At 53.1% G+C, this 20,471-nt stretch overlaps 1 protein-coding gene across 4 annotated transcripts; it reads left to right on the top strand.

Moving 5' to 3' along the window:
* Positions 1-243: 243 nt before the first annotated feature.
* C12H7orf57 (chromosome 12 C7orf57 homolog) lies at positions 244-18,636 on the top strand. Of its 4 annotated transcripts, none has more exons than XM_036073019.2 (9): positions 244-378; positions 669-830; positions 5,426-5,611; positions 7,349-7,457; positions 10,661-10,814; positions 13,197-13,294; positions 14,753-14,970; positions 16,221-16,235; positions 17,799-18,636. In XM_036073019.2, exons 2-9 carry the CDS (start codon positions 776-778, stop codon positions 17,840-17,842), a joined length of 879 nt encoding a protein of 292 aa, XP_035928912.2. In that variant the 5' UTR covers positions 244-378; positions 669-775; the 3' UTR covers positions 17,843-18,636. The 4 variants fall into 4 exon arrangements, with proteins under 4 accessions (XP_035928912.2, XP_077916039.1, XP_035928917.2 ...); XM_078059913.1 differs by having other exon boundaries at positions 14,801-14,970; XM_036073024.2 differs by lacking the exon at positions 16,221-16,235.
* The last annotated feature ends 1,835 nt before the right edge of the window (positions 18,637-20,471 follow it).

The raw sequence follows: 20,471 nt of genomic DNA on the forward strand, positions 1-20,471 counted from the left end.
CCCGACAGCGGCGCCCCGCCCCCCCGCTCCTCCCGGCCCCGGCTCCGCCCCCGCCTGGCCCCGCCCCCGCCTGGCCCCGGCTCCGCCCCCGCCTGGCCCCGCCCCCGGCTCCGCCCCCGCCACCGCCCGGGCGGTTGACTGGCGCCCGTGCTCCGCCCCTGGCTTTGATTGGTTGGCCGCGTCCCCGCAGGCTTTCCCGATTGGCTACGGGCGCTCCCGCCGCGCCCGCCGGTTGGCCACCGAGCCGTTTCCCGGAAGACGCAGGTTGTTGCGGTTCCGCATCCGCTGGGAGTGCGAGGTGGGCTCGGCCCCCAGCGGCGGCGGGTAGAGTCGGCTCGGGCGGTGCGGGCCGCACTCACGGAGACCCTCGGCAGACCGGTGAGCGGGCGGGGGCGGCGGGGGCGGGGGCGGGGGCCATCTGTCACCCCGGGCCTGGGGAGCAGCCGGCCCCCCGCGCGAGCTGCTGCCCCGCGGTGACCCCGCACGGACGTGCCCCTGCTGTGTGTCCGCGTGAACGTGCCCCTTCCTCATGCTCGCGTGCGTGTGCCCCTGCTGCACACCGGGCGTGGCCGGGCGCCTGCTGCATACCCGCGTGCATAGGCGCCTGCTGCATACCCGCGTGGCCGAGCGCGCCTTCCTGAATGACGAGGCGCCTGCGTACCTGGCAGGTGGAGGCGGACGGAGGGAGGAGGCCGTCAGAAGTGGCCTTGGCAGCTCAGCCCCGGCGGCGTTCCCTACCCCCCGAGAACAGCCGGCCCCGCGTGGCAGCCCCGGCATGAGGAACACAAGCAAGGAGCTGCACGGCGCGGCGAGCCGCTATGCTCCCTGCGGTGAGTGACCCGCGAGGGGCGCCCGCGTTTGCCCTGAGCCCGGCATCCTGATTCTGCGCCTGGGACGGGGTGAAACGAACAGGCCCTCAAACAAAGCCGCTGCTGGGCCCCAGGGTCGAAGCAGCTTAAAGGGAGATGGGAAAAGAAAAGGAAACACAGAAACAAGCAAACAAACGAAAACCAGCCAGTCTTCTTTATGGTCCACAAAAAGAAAACCAGGCTTCCTATTGTTGCCTCCGCTGTTGGAGGATATAGGGTCTCTGAAATTGTCCCGTAATAGTTGGACCCTAGGTAAGCCTCAGCTGTTTCCCTGAATGTAAGCACTTGCTTTCTCAGCTGCATCCCAGAGCATGTCACGATCTATCTTCTGCCCGTAATTTATGCCCCCACCAAGTTAACCATGTCTGGGGCTTTAAGTGGCTGGACGCCGAGAAGAAGAGTTGGGTGGAGGGTCCTGTGGGGCAGCTGGGCAGAAGGGAGGGAAGGAGAGCTGGGTGCTCTGGTCTGTGTGTGCCTCTTGTCTTGATTCCTCTCCTTCTTGTGAATGTGGGAAGAAAGGCTGGAGAAGGGGGGGTTTGGGTGCTCCCCTGGGAGCCGCGGGGTGGAAGCTGGTGGGCACCTGCCGCGCTCACATCCGCTCAGAAGGGTAACGGAGCCTGGCCTTCTCATTCCTAAATGAGCTTGTCCACAGCTCCCACTGCCATTGGCGAAACGGTGGCTGTGCTGGGAACTGGGTGTGGGGGAGCGGGGGGGCTGACCGGGTCCCCTTCTCGGCCGTGGGCTCTCAGCCTGTGTGTGACTTCTCCCAGCCTTAGTGGCCTCCCCTCTGTACACGACACCAGTGGACACTGACAAGGGCCAGACGCTTCTGTACACTAACATTTAACCTCAAAACAACCTGACGTGGTATCACTCACCCCGCTTTATAGACGTGGAAGCTAAAGCACAGAGAGTTTTAGGAAGCTGCCCGAGGTCACACGTCTCCCGGGGCTCCTCTGCTCAGGCTCTGCAAGGCTGCGGCGTCCCAAAGGCAGGAGCATGGCCATCAGCCTTCGGGAGCCTCGGGCTAAGTGGGCATAAAACACCGCCTTGTGACTAGAGATCCGAGAGCCCCAGAGTCCCTCTCAGCCTGTCTCCTTATTGATAACGAAAGGATGCCGGTATCCTGCAGGTGAGGAGGCGGGGAAGCGACATCAAGAAATCTGTGTGGGGTGGGGGGGGCGCCTGGGTGGCTCATTCGGTTAAGCCTCCAGCTGCTGGTTTCTGCTCGGGTCGTGACCTCAGGGTCCTGGCATCGAGTCCGACACCTGCTTCCGTGCTCACGGGGAGTCTGCTTGACATGCTCTCTCTCCCTGTGCCCCTCTCCCCCACCGCCTAATGGGCTTGCTCTCTCTCTGTCAAATAATAAATGAATCTTAAAAAAAATCTACGTGATACCCAGTGCTGCTCGTAAAAATGAAACAAACAAAAAGAAATCTGCATGGTAGTAATTGATCACAGTAGTACTGATAGTAATTACTGGACAAGTACCAATACTTTCTAAGCGATAGGAGCTACAAGTCAGTTCTCATTCCTCCCACCCGGTGTGTGTGCGCACGTGTGCCTGCGCGTGAGCTTCTCTGCACACAGTTACAGGTGCCTGGAGTAGAGGTCAGTGCCTCCCGAAGCTCCGGTAATGAGAGCTGCGAGGTACGCTGTTCTCTGTGGATTAATTAGTAATCAAAACACAGAGGAAAGATAAAGCAAGAAGTGCATGCCTTCCCTCTGTAAGGGAAAATATTTGAACTGACTGTGTTGAGAGTAGGAAGCTGCTTAGCTCTTCCTCCTAATGCTTAAATTACCTGTGAGCTTCTGCCCCCATTCTTAATGCTTTTCTTTCATTCTCAAAAGTATAATGTTGATTCAGCTAATTGCTGTGAGTTAGATATTCAGATATTTTGTTAGTTAAATATCATTCGTTTTCATGCAGTGAACTCAGCTTTAGTTGGAAGTAGAAATTGGATGTGTAAGCTTTTACCTTTAGAAGACAGTTGTTCATGAGATCCTTCTGTGTTACATAAATTAATTTTTTAAAAGATTTTATTTATTTATTTGAGAGAGAGAGTGAGCAAGGGGAGGGGCAGAGAGAGAATCTCAAGCAGGCTCTGAGCTGAATGCAGAGCCCGACATAGGGCTCAATCCCAGGACCCTGAGATCAGGACCTGAGCTGAAACCAAGAGTTGGACGATTAACCAACTGAGACACCCAGGCGCCCTCTACATAAATTAATTTATTCAGCACAGTTTTTCTATGCTCCTACCATATCAGAGTTCTCCAGAGCAACAGAACCAACAGTGCATCTCTCTATCATCCATCATCTATCAATCTATCTATCTAATCTATCTATCAAAGGTTTATTCTAAGGAACTGGCTCACATGTGTGGCTGGAGACCCAGAGAAGAGCTGTTGTTGCATCTTGAGTCCGAAGGCCATCTGGAGGCAGACCCCCCCCATCCCCCAGAGACCTCAGTCTTTTTCTCTGAAGGCCTTCAACTAATTAGATGAAGCCCACCCACGTGATGGAGGGTGATCTGCTTTAATCAGAGTCTACTGATGTAAATGTTAGTCTCACCTAAAAATGACTTCAGAGAAGTCCGAGTGTCCCCGATCTGTTCCTTCTGTGGGATCATAGTGGACACCAATAACTGCAGGTCTGGGGTTCGGTGTCCACCTCTCCCTCCCAGCAGGGGCAGGTGGTCCCAGAGTGGCCTGCAGGGCTGTCCTGGATGCCCTCAGCTCCTGTGCCCACTTAGGGGCCCCATGGCTCTGCCGATGCCACATTCACTGCATTGCCTGTGACCCCTCTGTCCATGGGGCGCAGAGCAAGGAGGGGGAGGAAGGGCAGACAGCAGGCTGCCTTACTCTCCCCTCCTTCATCCTTCCCATGTTGCCCCTCCTGCTCATGGGCCCCGCCCACAGGAGTGGCCTGCCCTCCGTCTGAGCTCATCACCCCCCCCCCCCAGGGAGCCAGACTCAGCGACGTCCCACACCTGTGGCCCGCAGTGGTTTCCCATCACACCTGGCTGTCCCGCCGAGATCCTGGCCTCCTCCCATCTCCTTGCACTTGGGACCTCTCACTCGGTCCCACTGTGGCTTCAAGCACAGGCTGTGGGTGCAGAGGGGTGGGCCGATGGAGGTGTGCGGGCTTCACGCATGGAGGTCCCCCGATGAGGCTTGCCCTGCCTCTTTCTGCTCCTGCCAGATGGCTGTTGGTGCTGCTTCTGTGGTGGACCGTGTGTCTCAGCGTCGTTCAAGTGCTGAGGTCAGCAGATCTGGGCCAGCCTCGGTCACATGCCCCCCACACTAGCCTGCAATGCTGTGAGCGATTTGGGATTTTTCGGGAATGTGTATTCCCCAATATATCCAGAAGTGCAGGTTACTCCCAGTTCCGTGGAGGAGAGAGAGCACAGGACACACAGACACACGGGGATTGGGACACCTTGGAGGAGGCCCTGGTGCCACCGCTTTGGAGCAGAGGTGCAGCCTAGGGCAGAGGAACAGCAGGGCCTCATAGAAGGAACTCTTCCTTCTGGCGGGACCAGCGCACGGCATGCTGGTGGGCTTAGGAGACTGATGTCTACAAGCTCATTGCAGCTGTTCCAAAGGGGGTGGAGGTTTCTCCCGTGCTGATGTCCTGTGGTGACGTCTCCCATGCAGATGTCTTGTGTTAGGTTCCCTTGTGCTGATGTCCTGTGGTGACGTCTCCCGTACAGATGTCCTGTGGTGGACCGACTCTCTTGTGCTGATGTCCTGTGGTGATGTCTCCCATGCAGATGCCTTGTGTTAGGTTCCCTTGTGCTAAGGTTCTGTGGTGATGTCTCCCATGCAGATGTCCTGTGGTGGACCGACTCTCTTGTGCTAAGGTTCTGTGGTGATGTCTCCCATGCAGATGTCCTGTGGTGGACCGACTCTCTTGTGCTGATGTCCTGTGGTGACGTCTCCCATGCAGATGCCTTGTGTTAGGTTCCCTTGTGCTAAGGTTCTGTGGTGATGTCTCCCATGCAGATGTCCTGTGGTGGACCGACTCTCTTGTGCTGATGTCCTGTGGTGATGTCTCCCATGCAGATGCCTTGTGTTAGGTTCCCTTGTGCTAAGGTTCTGTGGTGATGTCTCCCATGCAGATGTCCTGTGGTGGACCGACTCTCTTGTGCTAAGGTTCTGTGGTGATGTCTCCCATGCAGATGTCCTGTGGTGGACCGACTCTCTTGTGCTGATGTCCTGTGGTGACGTCTCCCATGCAGATGCCTTGTGTTAGGTTCCCTTGTGCTAAGGTTCTGTGGTGATGTCTCCCATGCAGATGTCCTGTGGTGGACCGACTCTCTTGTGCTGATGTCCTGTGGTGATGTCTCCCATGCAGATGCCTTGTGTTAGGTTCCCTTGTGCTGATGTCCTGTGGTGACGTCTCCCGTACAGATGTCCTGTGGTGGACCGACTCTCTTGTGCTGATGTCCTGTGGAGGCTGAGATGCTCTCTCTGCTAGGGCTATGTGGTAGGCAGTGCAGCAAGCCAACCTGAACTCTGTGTAATAAGTTGGCCCTTGGCCTCCTCTTCTCTAGACTGGTATTACGACCTTCCCATGAAGCAGTCCGACAAGCCCATGGACGTCCCACCGGCCTCCCAGATCCAGGGCCTCAGTGATCTGAGGGAGCCTCCCAACAGGAACATGCCTGGGCTGCAGAGGTATTGGATAAAAGAAACAGACTCGGAGTACGTGAAGCTCGCGAAGCAAGGCGGCCAGCCCGGTAAGCACCCCATGCACGCCCCAGTGTCTCTACTGCATGGGTCAGGGGGATTGGGTGGTTTTGGTTCTCATGGCTTCCATGTGAACATACCTGTAACATCTATGAGTTCTGCCCAAGGCCAGTGGACATCGAGGGTCACAACACAGCCTGGGATGTGTGTGGCCTGCAGGATGTCTACTTTTTGCCGCAAAGACTGAAAAGACAGAAATTGCAGAATTGGCTTGTGAGCGACACCGTTGCAGGGTCCCCGCCCCCATCCTGTGGTCCAGGTGCAGAGGGTCTCCGGAAGCTGTCCACCTCCCCAGAGAGTCCATGCCTGCATTTCTGTGGCCTCGCTGGGGCAACCAGTTCGCGAGCTGGTGGAGCGCGGGGTCCTGTGGTTTATGCTCATGGCCCTCGTCCCGCGTGTTCGTGTGGTTTCAACACTGAGGCCACAGATGAGTTTCGGCGGCGATGCTGATGAGCATCCACCTTGGTCCACGGTTTAACCAAGAACGTGCTGCCTGGTTGTGCTCATACAGATCGCTGATGAGGGGCAGGGCTCAGCCCCTGTGGGGAGGGCTGCTGAGAGCCACCGCCTTTCCTGGCCACCATACTTCCCCGGGAGGTTGTCACGGGCGGTGGGAAACAGCACGGCAACACCTGGGCTTGGATGTTCAAGAGCCCAGAACGCACCGTCCTGTGCACTCCAAGTCAGGCCCAGGACAGGACCCGCAAGGCTCCTCCACTCTCCTCCCCGCTCCCCAGCCTCGGGTTAAGAGAAAGCTCCTGGGATAGCGGGCAAGTTCTAGATGGGATCTGCAAGTTAGCTAAGAGGATGGCATCAGCACTGACTTTCCGGTGTGGATCCGGGCACTGTCATTATGTAACACCCGTCTTCTGGAACCTTCCACCCAAGTCCAGGGGGCAAAGGGGCCTCAGGTCTGCAAGAGGCTCCCAAACTGCTCCCCAAACAGTAGTAACAGTGATGTACTAATGAAGGGGGGAGGGAGGAAGAAATGAAGCAGATGTGAGCCTCTGGGGAGGCTGGGGAGAGGGTGCAGGGGGTTTCCTGCTATTCTTACAACTTTGCTGTTAGTCTGAAATATTGCAAAATCTAAAGCGAAATACAATGTTAAACATTTCCTACGGATGGTAAGAACTCAGTGCCTGCTAGCTCATGAGCAGGCAGGGCCGGACGGTCCCGCCTCCCCGCCTGCCGGCCCCCAACTATGACCAAGACCGTGGAGGGGGCACCGGAAGCCTCAGAGCAGGCAAGTGGCCCGGGAGCCAGGTGGGTCTCAGAGAAGGAGCCTCGTGTTCTGTCCCTCTCCGGGGGCTCCAAAGGGGGAGCCCTGATTACCATCTTCCCTCACCCACGTCCCCTGGAACCTGGAGGAGCAGCCTGTCCCCAGAACGCTGTGGGAGGTGAGGGACAGCTGCATGGTGGCAGACATGTGGGGGTTGTTGAGGGGGCCACCAGCAAGCAGCCTCCCCCGGGACCTGAGGGGTTTTGTCCCCACAGATGTCCCCCTGGAATGGAATCTCGGGAGCAGGGCAAGATCTGGGCTCAGAGGGGCACGAAGGATGCCCCTCCTAAACACCAAGCAGGACCTGCACGTCCCCACCTGTGCACCGGGGCGCGGGGAGCCCAGAGGCGACCCTAGGAGAAGTCCCAGTCCCCGCTTCCCAGTAAGCTGCCTTAAGCTGCTTGCGACTCGCGCTGCGTGCTCACCTCGGCGTCTTTTTGGCTTTGAGATCTGCTGAAGCACGTCGTCCCCGGGACCAGGAAAGACTCCCCCGTGGCCTACTGCTTGCCGGATTGGTACATCCACCACAGCAAGCCGCCCACGGCCGAGCAGAGACCGTGAGTATCTCGAGGCCGCCTGGCTCGTCTTTACAGGGAGAAAGTAGCTCACTCTGCATTTACGTTTTTCTTTAAGTGTATCTTTAAAAATCTTTAAAGATTTTACTTATTTATTTGAGAGAGAGAGAGCACAGAGGGAGAGGGAGAAGCAGACTCTCCGCTGAGCAGGGAGCCCTACACCGCTGGGCTGGATCCCAGGACCCTGAGATCATGACCGGAGCCAGAGACCAGCGCTTCACCGACTGAGCCCCCCAGGCGCCCCTCACTCTGCATTTTAAATCAACAGATCTTGAATGGGGATGCTGAGAGTGGTACAACAGCCAGCAGTGGGTCAGGGGGTGCAGGGAAAGGGATCACAGCACAGGGGTCCCAGGGCTGGGCCTCTGGGGCTGCTTCGGGGACACGGCTTCAAGCTTTGTCCTGTGTTTCCAGGGCCGGTGGCCGCATAGACCTCCTAGAACCAGCGGCTGGCAAAGCGTTCTTCGCCCCAAAGGACGCAGGTGCCCTGCGAAGCCAGAAATGCAGGGAACCCCAGGTCCCTGTGGTGATTATAGAGCTGTGGGGAGCCACCGTCCCCCAGAATGTAAATTACGGGGGTTCCTGGCTCCCCCCCGTAACTTATTTTTTTTAAACATTTTTATTTATTTATTTATTTGAGAGAGACAGAGTGAGAGAGAGAGCGCAAGAGGGGGTAGGGTTAGAGGGAGAAGCAGACTCCCCATTGAGCAGGGAGCCCGATGTGGGACTCGATCCCGGGACTCCGGGATCATGACCTGAGCCGAAGGCAGTCGCTTAACCAACTGAGCCACCCAGGCGCCCTCCCCCCCTGTAATTTAAAGCTCCCACTCAGCCAACACAGCTGACCTCTGATTTGAGCAGAGCAGAGAGGAGAGAGAAGAGGGCAGGAGAGGGCTTGCATGCCCCAGGGGGAGCTTCCAGAGACCCAGTGCCACAGAGGGGGGGGTGGTTGGGGAGGGGGCCGGTGGGGCCGGGTTTCTGTGCTCTCTATCCATCCCGTGGCCTGTCCCTTAGCTGGACACGAGGCCAAGGGGTGCCCCGCCGTCCTATGGCTGTGTGGACACAGAAGGACACCGTGTGGCCTTCTGCAGAGCCCAGGAGGTGGCTGCTCCAGCCGTGGCCCGACCCCGTGGACTGGGCGTTCTGGGAGGGCCGGTAGGCATGTCCCCCTGCCTTCCTCCTGGCCCCGTGGACTGCCCCTCCCACTGTGTCCGTGGCTGTCCCCGGTGAGGAAGCAGGGAACACGGCTGTCCCTCCCATCCTGTGTGTCCTTGTCAATCTTCCAGGCCCCCTGGTGGCACTCCGAGGGCGCGGGGATGGGGGATATAGAGAGAAAGGTTGGGAGCCCAAGAGCCACAGTGGAAATTGTCCCTTCTGCGGTGAGTTCCAGCCCTCCCTTCCGGGCTCTGGGGCTTCTCCCTGCCCGCAGAGAGCCCTAAACATAGGAGGGCTGGCTCCACCGTCCCTGACCGCACCTGCAGGCTTCTCTTCCCGGGCATTGGGGTCACGTCCCGAGCCTGCGTTCCCAGCCTCTGACTTCTGCTCCCTGGCCTCTCCACCGGCTTCCTCAGGGGCCTCCAGCCTGCTTCCTTCCTCCCTAGGTGTCAGGGTCAGTGGGAGCCCCCTTTTCTCTCTGTGCTTCCTAGTGCTCTGCTGATTCCATCTGCATCCCTCCATTCCCCTGCTCAAGCAGCCCAGGCATCCAGGAGGGCTGGCCCTCCCTCCCCTCCCCCCAGCTGCTGGCCGGCACCTTCCCCTGTCCCTGCCCCCTCCCTGCCCCTCACTGCTGCCAGGATAAAGTCCCAGCCCTTAGCCCTTAGCCCCTGGGCAGTGTTGGGGGGGTGGTGACATAGGAGAATGCAGGCAGGTGCACATCCCCCACCCCCAGCCCTGCTCCTGGCCTGAGTGCTTTCCAGTGGAGACAGGAAACCAGGCCGGAAGTTTAAGTACTACATTGAAAATGACCATTAGGGACACCTGGGTGGCTCAGTCGCTTGAGCATTCGACTCAGGTCATGATCTCAGGGTCGTGGGATCGAGCCCCGTGTTGGGCTCTGCACCCAGTGCGGAATCTGCTTGGGATTCTCTCCCTCCCTCTCCCTCTGCCCCTCCCCCTGCTTGCGTGCTCCCCCCACCCCTATCTCTCTCTCTCTAAATGTAAATAAATAAAGTCTTTAAAAAAATGACCATCAGGGGCGCCTGGGTGGCTCAGTCGTTAAGCGTCTGCCTTCAGCTCAGGTCATGATCCCAGGGTCCCGGGATCGAGTCCCACATCGGGCTCCCTGCTCGGCGGGAAGCCTGCTTCTCCCTCTTCCACTCCCCCTGCTTGTGTTCCTGCTCTCGCTATATCTCTCTCTGTCAAATAAATAAATAAATAAATAAATAAATAAAATCTAAAAAAATAAAAAATAAAAAAAAAATTAAAAAATGACCATCAAACAGAAAACAGGAAAAGGGTATTATTGTTTTGAAATGACAGTGTGAAATGGTAAATGTTGAGGGGGGTCTAGGTATTTTAAGAGGACAAAGTAGTAGATGATATAACAAATAATTTGTTTATAATTTATCTGCTTCAATAATTCGTAATTTAATATACTCTCATTTTACTGAGAATGGCAACCTGTGATTTCTGACTTGGCCTCCCAGTTCTGGGAAGCAGGCCCTGGGAAGCGTTAGCTGTTCATTCAGTGGAATGAGGATGGATGGTCTGCAAGAGCTGGTGTGGGAGGAGGAAAGAGATGGTGTTTACTGTGTGAAAGCAGAGAGAAGGAGGAGGGAGAAGGGAAGGAAGGGAGGAGGGAGAGGGGAAAGAGGGAGGGGGAGGGAAGAGGGAGAGGAGTAGAAAGGATGGAGGAGGGAGGGGAGAAGGGAGAGGAGTAGGGAGGAGGGAGGGGAGGAGGGAAAAGAGTAGGAAGGATGGAGGAGGGAGGGGAGGAGGGGGGAGGAGGGAGAGGAATAGGAAGGATGGAGGAGGGAGAGGGAGGAGAGAGGGAAGAGGGAGAGGAATAGGAAGGATGGAGGAGGGAGAGGGAGGAGAGAGGGAAGAGGGAGAGGAATAGGAAGGATGGAGGAGGGAGAGGAATAGGAAGGATGGAGGAGGGAGGGGAGGGAGGATGAAAGAGGGAGGGGAGGACAGAGAGGGGAGGAAGGGGCATCCGGTTGGAGCTCTTGCACCTGTCTCTGCAGGATGCCCGCCGTCTCCATGCCGAATTACATGGTTTATGAAGAGTTTAACGCCGATCACACCAACGGTAACTACGAGTCCAGAAGAGGGCCTTTTGACCATGATGTGAAAACGGTTTGGCAAAGGGAGGCGGAGGAACGCGAAAAGAAGAAAAAGGTGAGGGGCGGGCGCCCGCCGGGCTGCGTCACCGTGCTTGCCACTCCCCGGATAAGCTGACTCTGGGTGTCTTTAGAGAGAGAGCGCTTGTGTGGGAGGGAGGGGCAGAGAGGGTCTCAGGCAGACTCCCACTGCGCAGGGAGCCCTACAGCTCCATCCCACGACCCTGACATCAGGACCTGGGCCCAAACCAAGAGTCAGCCGCTCAACCCACAGAGCCACCCAGGCGCCCTGGCTCTGTATGTTAAATTTGAATCAACTAAAAGGCAAGAGGCCATGATAATACTACTTTTTTTTCTTTTTAAGAGTATTGATTCTACAAGATTACCTTGTACTAAGTGAGTTTTAACTAGTTAATGCTTATCTAGGGCAGCCATGGTGTGGCCCTTCTCATTCAGCATGTATAGGAAGGACATTTTTTATTTACTCATTATCCAGTCTCTAAATGTGTCTTTAAGTGAAGATTTCCCTGGAATACTCTTTTTTTTTAATTAACAGTTCTTTTTTATTTTTTAAAGTTTTTATTTATTTATACTTTTTTTTTTTTAAGATTTTTATTTATTTATTTGACAGAGAGAGACAGCGAGAGAGGGAATACAAGCAGGGGGAGGGGGAGAGGGAGAAGCAGGCTTCCCGCTGAGCAGGGAGCCTGATGCGGGGTTCAATCCCAGGACCCTGGGACCATGACCTGAGCCGAAGGCAGACGCTTAACGACTGAGCCACCCAGGTGCCCCTATTTATACTTTAAAAGAGCAACTATGAACTGGAGGGCCATCTCTAGCTGGTGGCCTTGTGATTGGGATGTCTCGATTCCAAGGCCTTCCGATCCCCAGGCTGGAGCCCCACTGTCCAGGGCTGAGCATTGCCCACCGAGGCCCCAGCACTGAGGTCTTAGTTCTTGGGACACAGGGAGAGAAACAGTGGGTCTCCTGGCCTGAACCGTCTGTGCCTGACTCCCAAGCTTGGCTTCTCAGTGTCCTGCTTTGAGGAGAAACGCTGATTTTGGGGACTCCAGCAGTTGAACGCCACATAGAATGTCAGGTGTCCTGCCACGGGCTGCGTGGTTTTCCTCAGAACACCCCCAACCTCCAGCCGTGGTGCCGCCTTCGGTTCCTCTGCACCATCAATGAAACGGACTGTTTTTAGGAGCAGGTCCGTGTCTTGGTGATACGTAAGCACCTACACCGTCGATTGATAAGGGGGATCTTTGGGAGTAACCACAGCCACAGTGCACATCTAGGGAACCTTTGGAATGCTAAATGCTGTACCAGCCCCAAATCCCGTGGGCTTTCCGAGCCACGGACCAAAGCTCTGCGGGGCTGAACCCAGGGCAGGAAGCAAGCCTGTGTGGGCCGCCATGCTTAAGGAGGCAGGGTGCCAATGGGCTGTGGTTAAAGACACCAACATGGCGGACGATTGAGTTACAGGAATGAGGCGTGGGGTGCCAGCCGGGGACGTGGGCACCCCTTTAGGGGGGGTTCGGATAGCCTGGACTTATCTTCACCTGCTTCTGCACACAGCTCATGGGAAGCACAAATTGCACAGAACTTGGGGGGAGTTCTTGTGTTATTTTCTCCCTATGTCCCACGGGACCTTTGGCACAACTAGAGTGTGAACTTGAACGTGGATGGAAGCGTGCACAATATTAAGCTGGGATTTGATGGGCGTCCGGCCCCAGCTCTCCTGAGTGCTTGGCTGTCCCACCCCATGTCCCCCAGGCCCCCCCATGACTGGGCCTCAGGGAGCAGAGCGGGGACACGGAGCTTCCCCAGCTCTGGCCCCTCACTTGGCACGTGGCAGACACGAGACCATATTTAGGGCAGTGTTCCCCGTGGATGACCAGCATTGTGGGGTCTCACTCACCTCCAGAGTGATTGGGCTGGAGCGGGTCTCCGCTTTCTGAAAGGCCACCTTCTCCCCCCGGTAAATGCCGACGGTACCTCCGTGGGCTCTGTGTGCTTGCTCGGTTTTTTGCTCTTGGTTATTTTTCTTCTGTTTTTCTGTAGCATTTTCCCCGATTCTGTTATGCTGTAACTTAGACGCAGGAAATCCGCATTCTTACTGAGCACTGTTCTGTGGGTTTCGACAAGCACGTAGCCACCACAAGCCATGAAGGCCCAGAGCTATTCCGTCGCCCCCAAAGGTCCGATCCCCTTTGCAGCCAGGCCGAGCTGCCGCCGCGGAATCACGGGTCATGTCTGGGGCGTGACTGTCGCGGGGGAGGCTTGCTGAGTTGTGTTTTCCCGTGGTTTTGGCCCAAAGAGTCATGACCCCACCGCAGGGTCCTCCTGTCCCGTGTGTCCTGTCCCCTCTCTGGGACTGTCCTCCTTCAGCTTCTGAGCATCTGTCCCTCCACCACGGTTCTGTGTGCTTCTCACACAGGTGAGGCTCCCAGCCATTAACTCCAGGTACCCGAGCAAAGTGGGGACCCCGCTCAGCCCCAGAGACGCTGCAGGAGGCAGAGTCTCCTTCCCTCCCATGTAAGTGCACGGCAGTGCCCACACGTCTGGGGCGGGCTTGGGTTTGGGCTTTTTGGTCCTCCATCCAGGGGACAAAGGGACAGTAATGACAGCAAGGCGCTGGGCTGATGGCCAAATGATGCCCGCTTCCCGGGAACACGTTTCAGTGATGTGACTTTGATGTCACACCCCCGTGGCCTGGCCTCGTCCCCTGGTGTCATCGTGTCCCCATGGGGCACAGCTGTCCCCCTTCCACGTCTGTGCCATGTGGGCACCCAACTTCTCCAACCAGCTGCCCTGTCCCATGAGCCTGTGTCCTGCCCGAGACACCCCCCCCCGGGGGAACCCCGTCCTCACCAAGGCTCACCTTTTATGTATTTATTTATTATTTTTATTTATTTATTTTAAGATTTTATTTATTTATTAGAGAGAGAGAAAGAGAGAGAGAGCACAAGCAGGGGGAGTGGCAGAGGGAGAAGCAGACTCCCCGTTGATCTGGGAGCCCGACGTGGTTCTTGACCCCAGGACCCTGGGACCATGACCTGAGCCGAAGGCAGACGCTTCACCGACTGAGCCACCCAGGCGCCCCAGATAATCTTTTTTTTTTTAAATGTATTTATTGAAGTCGTCTCTACACCCAGCCTGGGGTTGAACTCATGACCCCGCAATCAAGAGTCATGTGCTCCCCCTACTGAGCCAGCCGGGCACCCCCACAGCAGATAATCTTTAATGTCAAGGAAGAGCTAATCAAGAAAGTGACAATTTGGTAAAGAAATGGTAGAGCCCAAGCAACCGATTGTCACTTGGGGAAGGGCGCTGTTTTGTGAAGACGGCGTCCCTCAGAAATGCAGCATTATCCTCTAATTGGCTGTCATGAACAAAGGTCTTAGAAACAACTAAGCAGGCTCCCACCCGGTGCAAAGGGATGATTGGAAGTGTGTTTCCTTATGCTCAGAAAGAGGGACAAAGGGTGGTGCTCGGCTGCTCCATCGGAAGAGCATGCGACTCTTGATCTCGGGGTTGTGAGTTCAAGCCCCAGGTTGGGTGTAGAGATGACTTCGATAAGTAAATAAATAAAATAAACTTTTAAAAATGGAGGGAGGGGCACCTGGGTGGCTCAGTCGGTTAAGTATCTGCCTTCGGCTCAGGTCGTGATCCCAGGATCCTGGGATCGAGCCCCGCGTCGGGCTCCCTGCTCTGCAGGGAGTCTGCTTCTCCCTCTCCCTCTGTGCTCCCCCTGCTTATGCTCTCTCGCTCTCAAATAAGTAAATAAAATCTTTAAAAAGGTTTTTTTAAATAAAAACATTTTAAAAATGGAGAGAGGGACATCGAGATCGAGAGAGAGAGAGAGAAAGAGTTCCATTATGGTTTAAGGGACAATAACTCATCTCAGTTATTATCAGCACGCCCACTAAGACCTGGTCTGGACTATCATTAACCTTTCTACTGAGGTTTGACATTCATTTCTCTCTTTTTGAGGCCTGGTCAAAAAGCCAGTTCACCCACAAACTTTTCCAAACTTATCAGCAATGGGTACGGGGATGAGTGGCTACAGCAGCGAGCTGACTCAGAGAAGAGGACCCTGCAGACCTCCGGGGCAGGCCCCCCATCTCCATCCATGCAAGAGCCTGAAGGGAGCCAGGACGCGGGGTCGGATCCAGACCTGGAGGCGCCTGGGGGCGCCAAGGACGTTCGAGGTGAGTGCGCCCCGCAGTCCCAGTTTGCTGAGGCTTCTGTTCCTTGAGATTTCTTGTCTCATTTTGGATCTCACACTGAGTAATCTAAAAACCATGGAAAATCCTATGGAAGTATGATGCTTACGGTGACACAGGAGGATCATATATGTTTCGCTCTCCTCTTTATTCCCATGAATAGCAGAAGTCATGATCTCCGTGGCTTTCCATTTTCTTCTTCTTTTTTTTTAAAGATTTTATTTATTTATTAGAGAGAGAGACAATGTGAGAGAGGGACAGAGAGCATGAGAGGGGGCAGGGTCAGAGGGAGAAGCAGACTCCCCGCTGAGCAGGGAGCCCAATGCGGGACTCGATCCCGGGACTCCAGATCATGACCTGAGCTGAAGGCAGTCGCCTAACCAACTGAGCCACCCGGGCGCCCCTTCATTTTCTTCCAACTGTCAAAACCTTTGATACTTCATTGGACCTACAGGATCCTGGCCCCTACGATATGTGAACTTCTGTGTAGGCGGCCGGTCCCCTCTGGGGCAGCTTCATAAAAAGCCCTCAGTTCTGTAAACAGAACTTGCACTTCAAACTTGAAATTATTCCATTACCCACGTTCCTTACATTTTATTCTTAAACTCTGAGTAGTTTGGAAGTAAGTGTGCCTGTCATTAGATGTTACAGATCCTATATTTGTTCTGATTTTTCCCAGTCCCAGTGACAGGCGGACTTAGTCTTATTTTTGGCCACGTCCGTCGTAAAGCCCGTCGACTACGGTGCTGACTTTCTGTGGCTCAGTGGTTATTGACCGTTTGTCCGTAGGCAGCTTGTTTTTTCTCTTGAGGCTTCATTTCTTTGGTTAAGAGGGAAGGAGGAGGTTACGTCTCTGCAAGCGTCCGAAACGCTGCATGTTGTCGTTTGTCAGCAAGGTCTCTGCCCGCCCTCCCCGTCCAGCCCCCAAATGACCCCAGCGAGGGGGATGGTGCCCGTGCACCTGCTCAGTGCCGGCCCCACGCTGGCCCGGCCGCTCTGTCAGTGACACGTCCGTGTCCCATCTCCATTGTCATGACGGATGTGTGACAAGGTCGCGCTCATGTCGCTAAGAAGTGCACTTGTGAACATTTCCATGTTAATTGTGTTCTGTGGCTTCTTGTTTTAAGTGATACAGTTTTTTAGTCATTTTAAGTAATTATTAAAAGTACTAATTCTTTTAGTACCAACTCTGTTTTATTAAATTGAATAACTCACGTATTTGTTCTTTATGATAGATGCTCCTCCTCCAAGTGAGTATTTATAGAGAAACTGACTGCATCCAAATGTGAAAAGTGTCTCACACACACAAATATCGATGGACATAGTCAAATAGGAAGCTGAAGCCGCTGGGCAGCCCGAGACGTCCTTCCCCAAACTGCATGTATTCTAACTGCAAGCCGGACCTAATTTTTTAAATATTAGAGTCTTGGGGCACCTGGGTGGCTCAGTCGGTTAAGCATCTGACTTTTGGTCTTGGCTCAGGTCATGATCCCAGGGTCCTGAGATCGAGCTCCATGTTGGCCCCAGCTCAGCAGGGAGTCTCCTTCTCCCTCTCCCTCTGCTGGTCCCCCTGCTCGTGCTCTCTCTCACTATCTCTCAAATAAATAAATAAAACCTTTTAAAAAAGATTAGAGTCTTAGAAGCACAGTTTGGAGGTAGCAAGAGAAGGACCATGCATACTTGAGTATAAGGTTATTTTATTCTCTTATGATAAGACATACCTTGCTTTAATTCAGAGATGGGCATCTTATTACGCACTGTGACCGATGCGGGTTTCAGTGATCAAGCAGGACTGACCACACCATGGGGGGGCTCCAGCCCAGCATCTCACGCACCGCGGGCGCAGAGGCTCCCCGCCCACAACATTGCAGGATGAGCTTAGCTGCTTTCTCTGCACTGCCTTAAGCAGGGAGAATCTGCTTTACCACCAACGAAATGTGTGATCTAATCAAGCAGTTATCATTTGACATTGGTATAAGTTTATAAACTTTCTATCAGGAAAAGAATCGTTGCATACGTTATGTAATTCATGTGTTTAAATTAGTGAAACTTGGGGTGCCTGGGTGGCTCTGTCGGTTGAGCGTCCGATTCTTGGTTTTGGCTCAGGTCGTGATCTCAGGGTCCCGAGATCGAGCCCTGCATTGAGCTCCATGCTCGGTGCGGAGTCTGCTTGAGATTCTCTCTCTCTCCCTCTGCCCCTCCCCACCCCAAAATAAAGAAATCTTTGAAAATAAATAAATGAGTGAAACTGGCATGAGACACAGGATTGCTTTTGTTTGTTTGTTTGTTTTTGTTTTTTCCCTTATTGCAATTTTTGCTGCTGGGCTCCGTGTTTCTGGCGTGCCGGAAAGCTAGCCTGTGGCCAGCGGCCTAGATTTCCAGTTTGCAAGAGCCAACACTGATGCCCAGGCAGGAGCCATGCGGTGCCCTCTGGGGCTGGGGAAGCGCAGGCACCCTGAGACCCCGTTGCCTCCCTCCTGCCCGCCCCCTCCCTGTCAGCTCCACTCAGCACACTGATGTCCGGCTCAGCCGGGCCTTTCCAGCACGTGCAGGCTCAGCCCAGAATTTGGTCGGGGCCCCTGCCTTGTCTAGCTGTGCACAAGGTGGAGATGGAGATTGCCCAGGTATGAACTGGGCAGGTAGGGAGGGCTGTGCATTTCATTGTCATGTAGACTTCAGCAGTAGTCCTGAAAAATAAGGACAGAAATATGCGCTTTCCGTCCTTTAAAATTAATAGGTTAAAATTCTTAATTCGTAAAAAATGTCGTCTTTATGTTTCTTTCCCCATCAACCCATCTCTTCCCTTTGCGTAGGAACCCCATCTTCATCGGCATCTGCGCCAGGAGAGCTCAACTAGACCCCCGCCTACTACGCACCTAGGATCACCTTCTGATGGCTGAATAGGATCTGACTACACAACTATATTTTTAGGGCTCCTGCTTTATTTTATGAACATAGATTCTTACGAGATAGCGTATCTTAGAGCCGATCTGACGTCACAGGTGCATAGACGGTGCACGTGTTGAGCGTTGCTTCCTGCGCCTCCCTGGGACGTGAAGCACTGCGTCCCCCTGGCCTGGGACGTTCCAGTGTCTTGGAACCACTTCCTCCCCGGCCCACCATCATCTGACCTCACCTGCTCCTCTGTGAGTCTCCGTCGGTGACATTTCGATTGAAATCAACTATTTGGACTCTACCTAGCAGAAACTCAAAGTCTTCCTTTATTTGGTCCTGTAATCTTTGTAGAAATAACTTTTCCCGTTTCAAAAAAATTTAACTCCAGATTATTGTGACATACTTTATATTAAGAAAAAGATTGATTTATTATGCCTTAAGGTTCTAAGCATTTAATCTAAAAGCATGGTAGCATTTGCCGGTTTAAAAGGTTTGCTAATATTTTTTGCATAAACTGAAATTTATAATATTACACACTTACTATTTAGTATCGTTTAGGTAAAACTATGTTTAATTTTAACATTTAACTTAGTAGTCAACAAAAATTCTTAAATAATCAGATTGAATTTTCTTATTTTATAAATTTTGCTACTGTTTATACATAAGTAATTAGGATGACAATGCAGCTTTATATTTGGTACATTTAATTCATGAATAAAATAATTTTTGCTGGAAGGTTTTCAGAAAGCCAAATAAGGTCTCAAGTATTTTTTTTTTTAATCAATTAATTTCTTTGAGAAAGAGAGACAGAGTGAATGAGCAGGGGGAGGGACAGAGGGAGAGAGAGAATCTCAAGCAGACTCCCTGCTGAGTGCAGAGCCCGACGTGGGGCTCAATCTCACGACCCTGAGATCATGACCTGAGCAGAAACCAAGAGTCAACACTTAACAGACTGAGCCACCCAGGCACCCCAAGTTCTCGGGTATCTTAACATCTCTCCCAGAATAAACTTACTGTGCACTTACTCACCAAAATTTGAAGTTTTCAAGAACTGTGGTTCTTTAAACGAGATACTTAGCTGAGCATCTGTACCGTGAGCCACAGGCAAATGGGTGAGCGGGAGACAGGACGGAGGTCTGGTTGTGTTGAGTGGAAAGACTATATAGTCGACCCTTGAACAACCTGGACTTGAACTGTGTGGGTCCCCGATAGGTGGATAGTTCACAGAACAACACTCTAAATGTGTTCTCTCTTCCTTATGATTTTCTTAGTATAATTTTCTCTTCTCGAGCTCACTTTATTGTAAGAACACAGTATATGATCCATAGAACATACAAAATATGTGTTCATTGATTGTTTATATTATTGGTAAGGATTCCAGTCAACAGTAGGCTGTTAGTGGTAAAGCCTAGAACAGAAGACAAAATCCAGAAATAGACCCACACAAATATGCTCAACTAACTTATCTCAAGGGAGCAAAGGAAATTCCGTGGAGAAAGGACGGTCTTCCTGGAACCATTAGACATCGTATAGGCAAAAAGCACAAAAATCCAGAAACCCACTTCACCAAACCATCACACCTAAAAAAGGATCATGAACTTAGATGGAGAACGTAACACAATAAAACTTTAAAGAAAAACGGAAAATCCTCGGGATCTAGGAAAGGGCAAATAATTTTTAGGTTTGACAAAAAAAGCATGATCTATAAAAGAGAAAATTGATCAATTGATCACATGAAAATCAGAATTTTTCCCAGTGAAAGTCATACGAAGAAGAAGACAAAAACAGAAACAAAAAAGCTACAGACTGGCAGAAAATATTGGCAATATCGGCAAACGATCTACCCAACAAAGAACTCGCATCTAGGATAGGCAAAGTACTCTCAAATCCCAACAAGAATCACCAAACAACAACAAACCCCCGAACGATCCAAAGGTGCCCAACACCATTAGCCACCGGGGAAGTGCGAATTAAAACCGCCGCGGGAGATCAGCGCACAGTGATCAGACGGCTAAAATTTAAAAATACACCACCAAGTACTGGTGAGGACGTGGAGAAACTGGATTCACATCCGTCGCTGGCCAGAATGCCAAGTATTACAGCCCCCGCGGGAGACAATCTGGCAGTTTCTTGTAAGACTAAATGTAGCAAGTGCACTCTTGGTATTGATCCCAGAGAAATGAAAACGTATGTTCACACAAAAACCTGTACATGAAATTTCATGGCAGCTTCGTTCTGATAGCCCCTAAGTGGACACAGCCTGGCCGTCCTTGGGCGGGTGAAGGGTTAAACCGGAGCGCCCGCATCCTGGCACGACGCTTGGCAACAAAAGGACCTGCTGCCTTTAAAAATAAAACTGCCGGTTATTAGCAAAATGGGTTTATTCAGGAATAGTAGAGAAATGCAGTCGGAGACAACCCCGGTTCAGGCAAAACGAGAGGTGAATCCCTAAAACAAAGGAGAGGTCCGCTCTCGGAGAGGAAGGCGGAATTTGGGAGGATTGGTGTAACAAGAAGTCTATTGGAATAAACTGGGAGCGCAAAATATACCGGCTTCTCATTGGCTGAGCTGGGACAGTTTCTCATTGGCTG

This window comes from Halichoerus grypus, chromosome 12 (genome assembly GCF_964656455.1).
Source record: "Halichoerus grypus chromosome 12, mHalGry1.hap1.1, whole genome shotgun sequence".
Taxonomy (NCBI): domain Eukaryota; kingdom Metazoa; phylum Chordata; class Mammalia; order Carnivora; family Phocidae; genus Halichoerus; species Halichoerus grypus.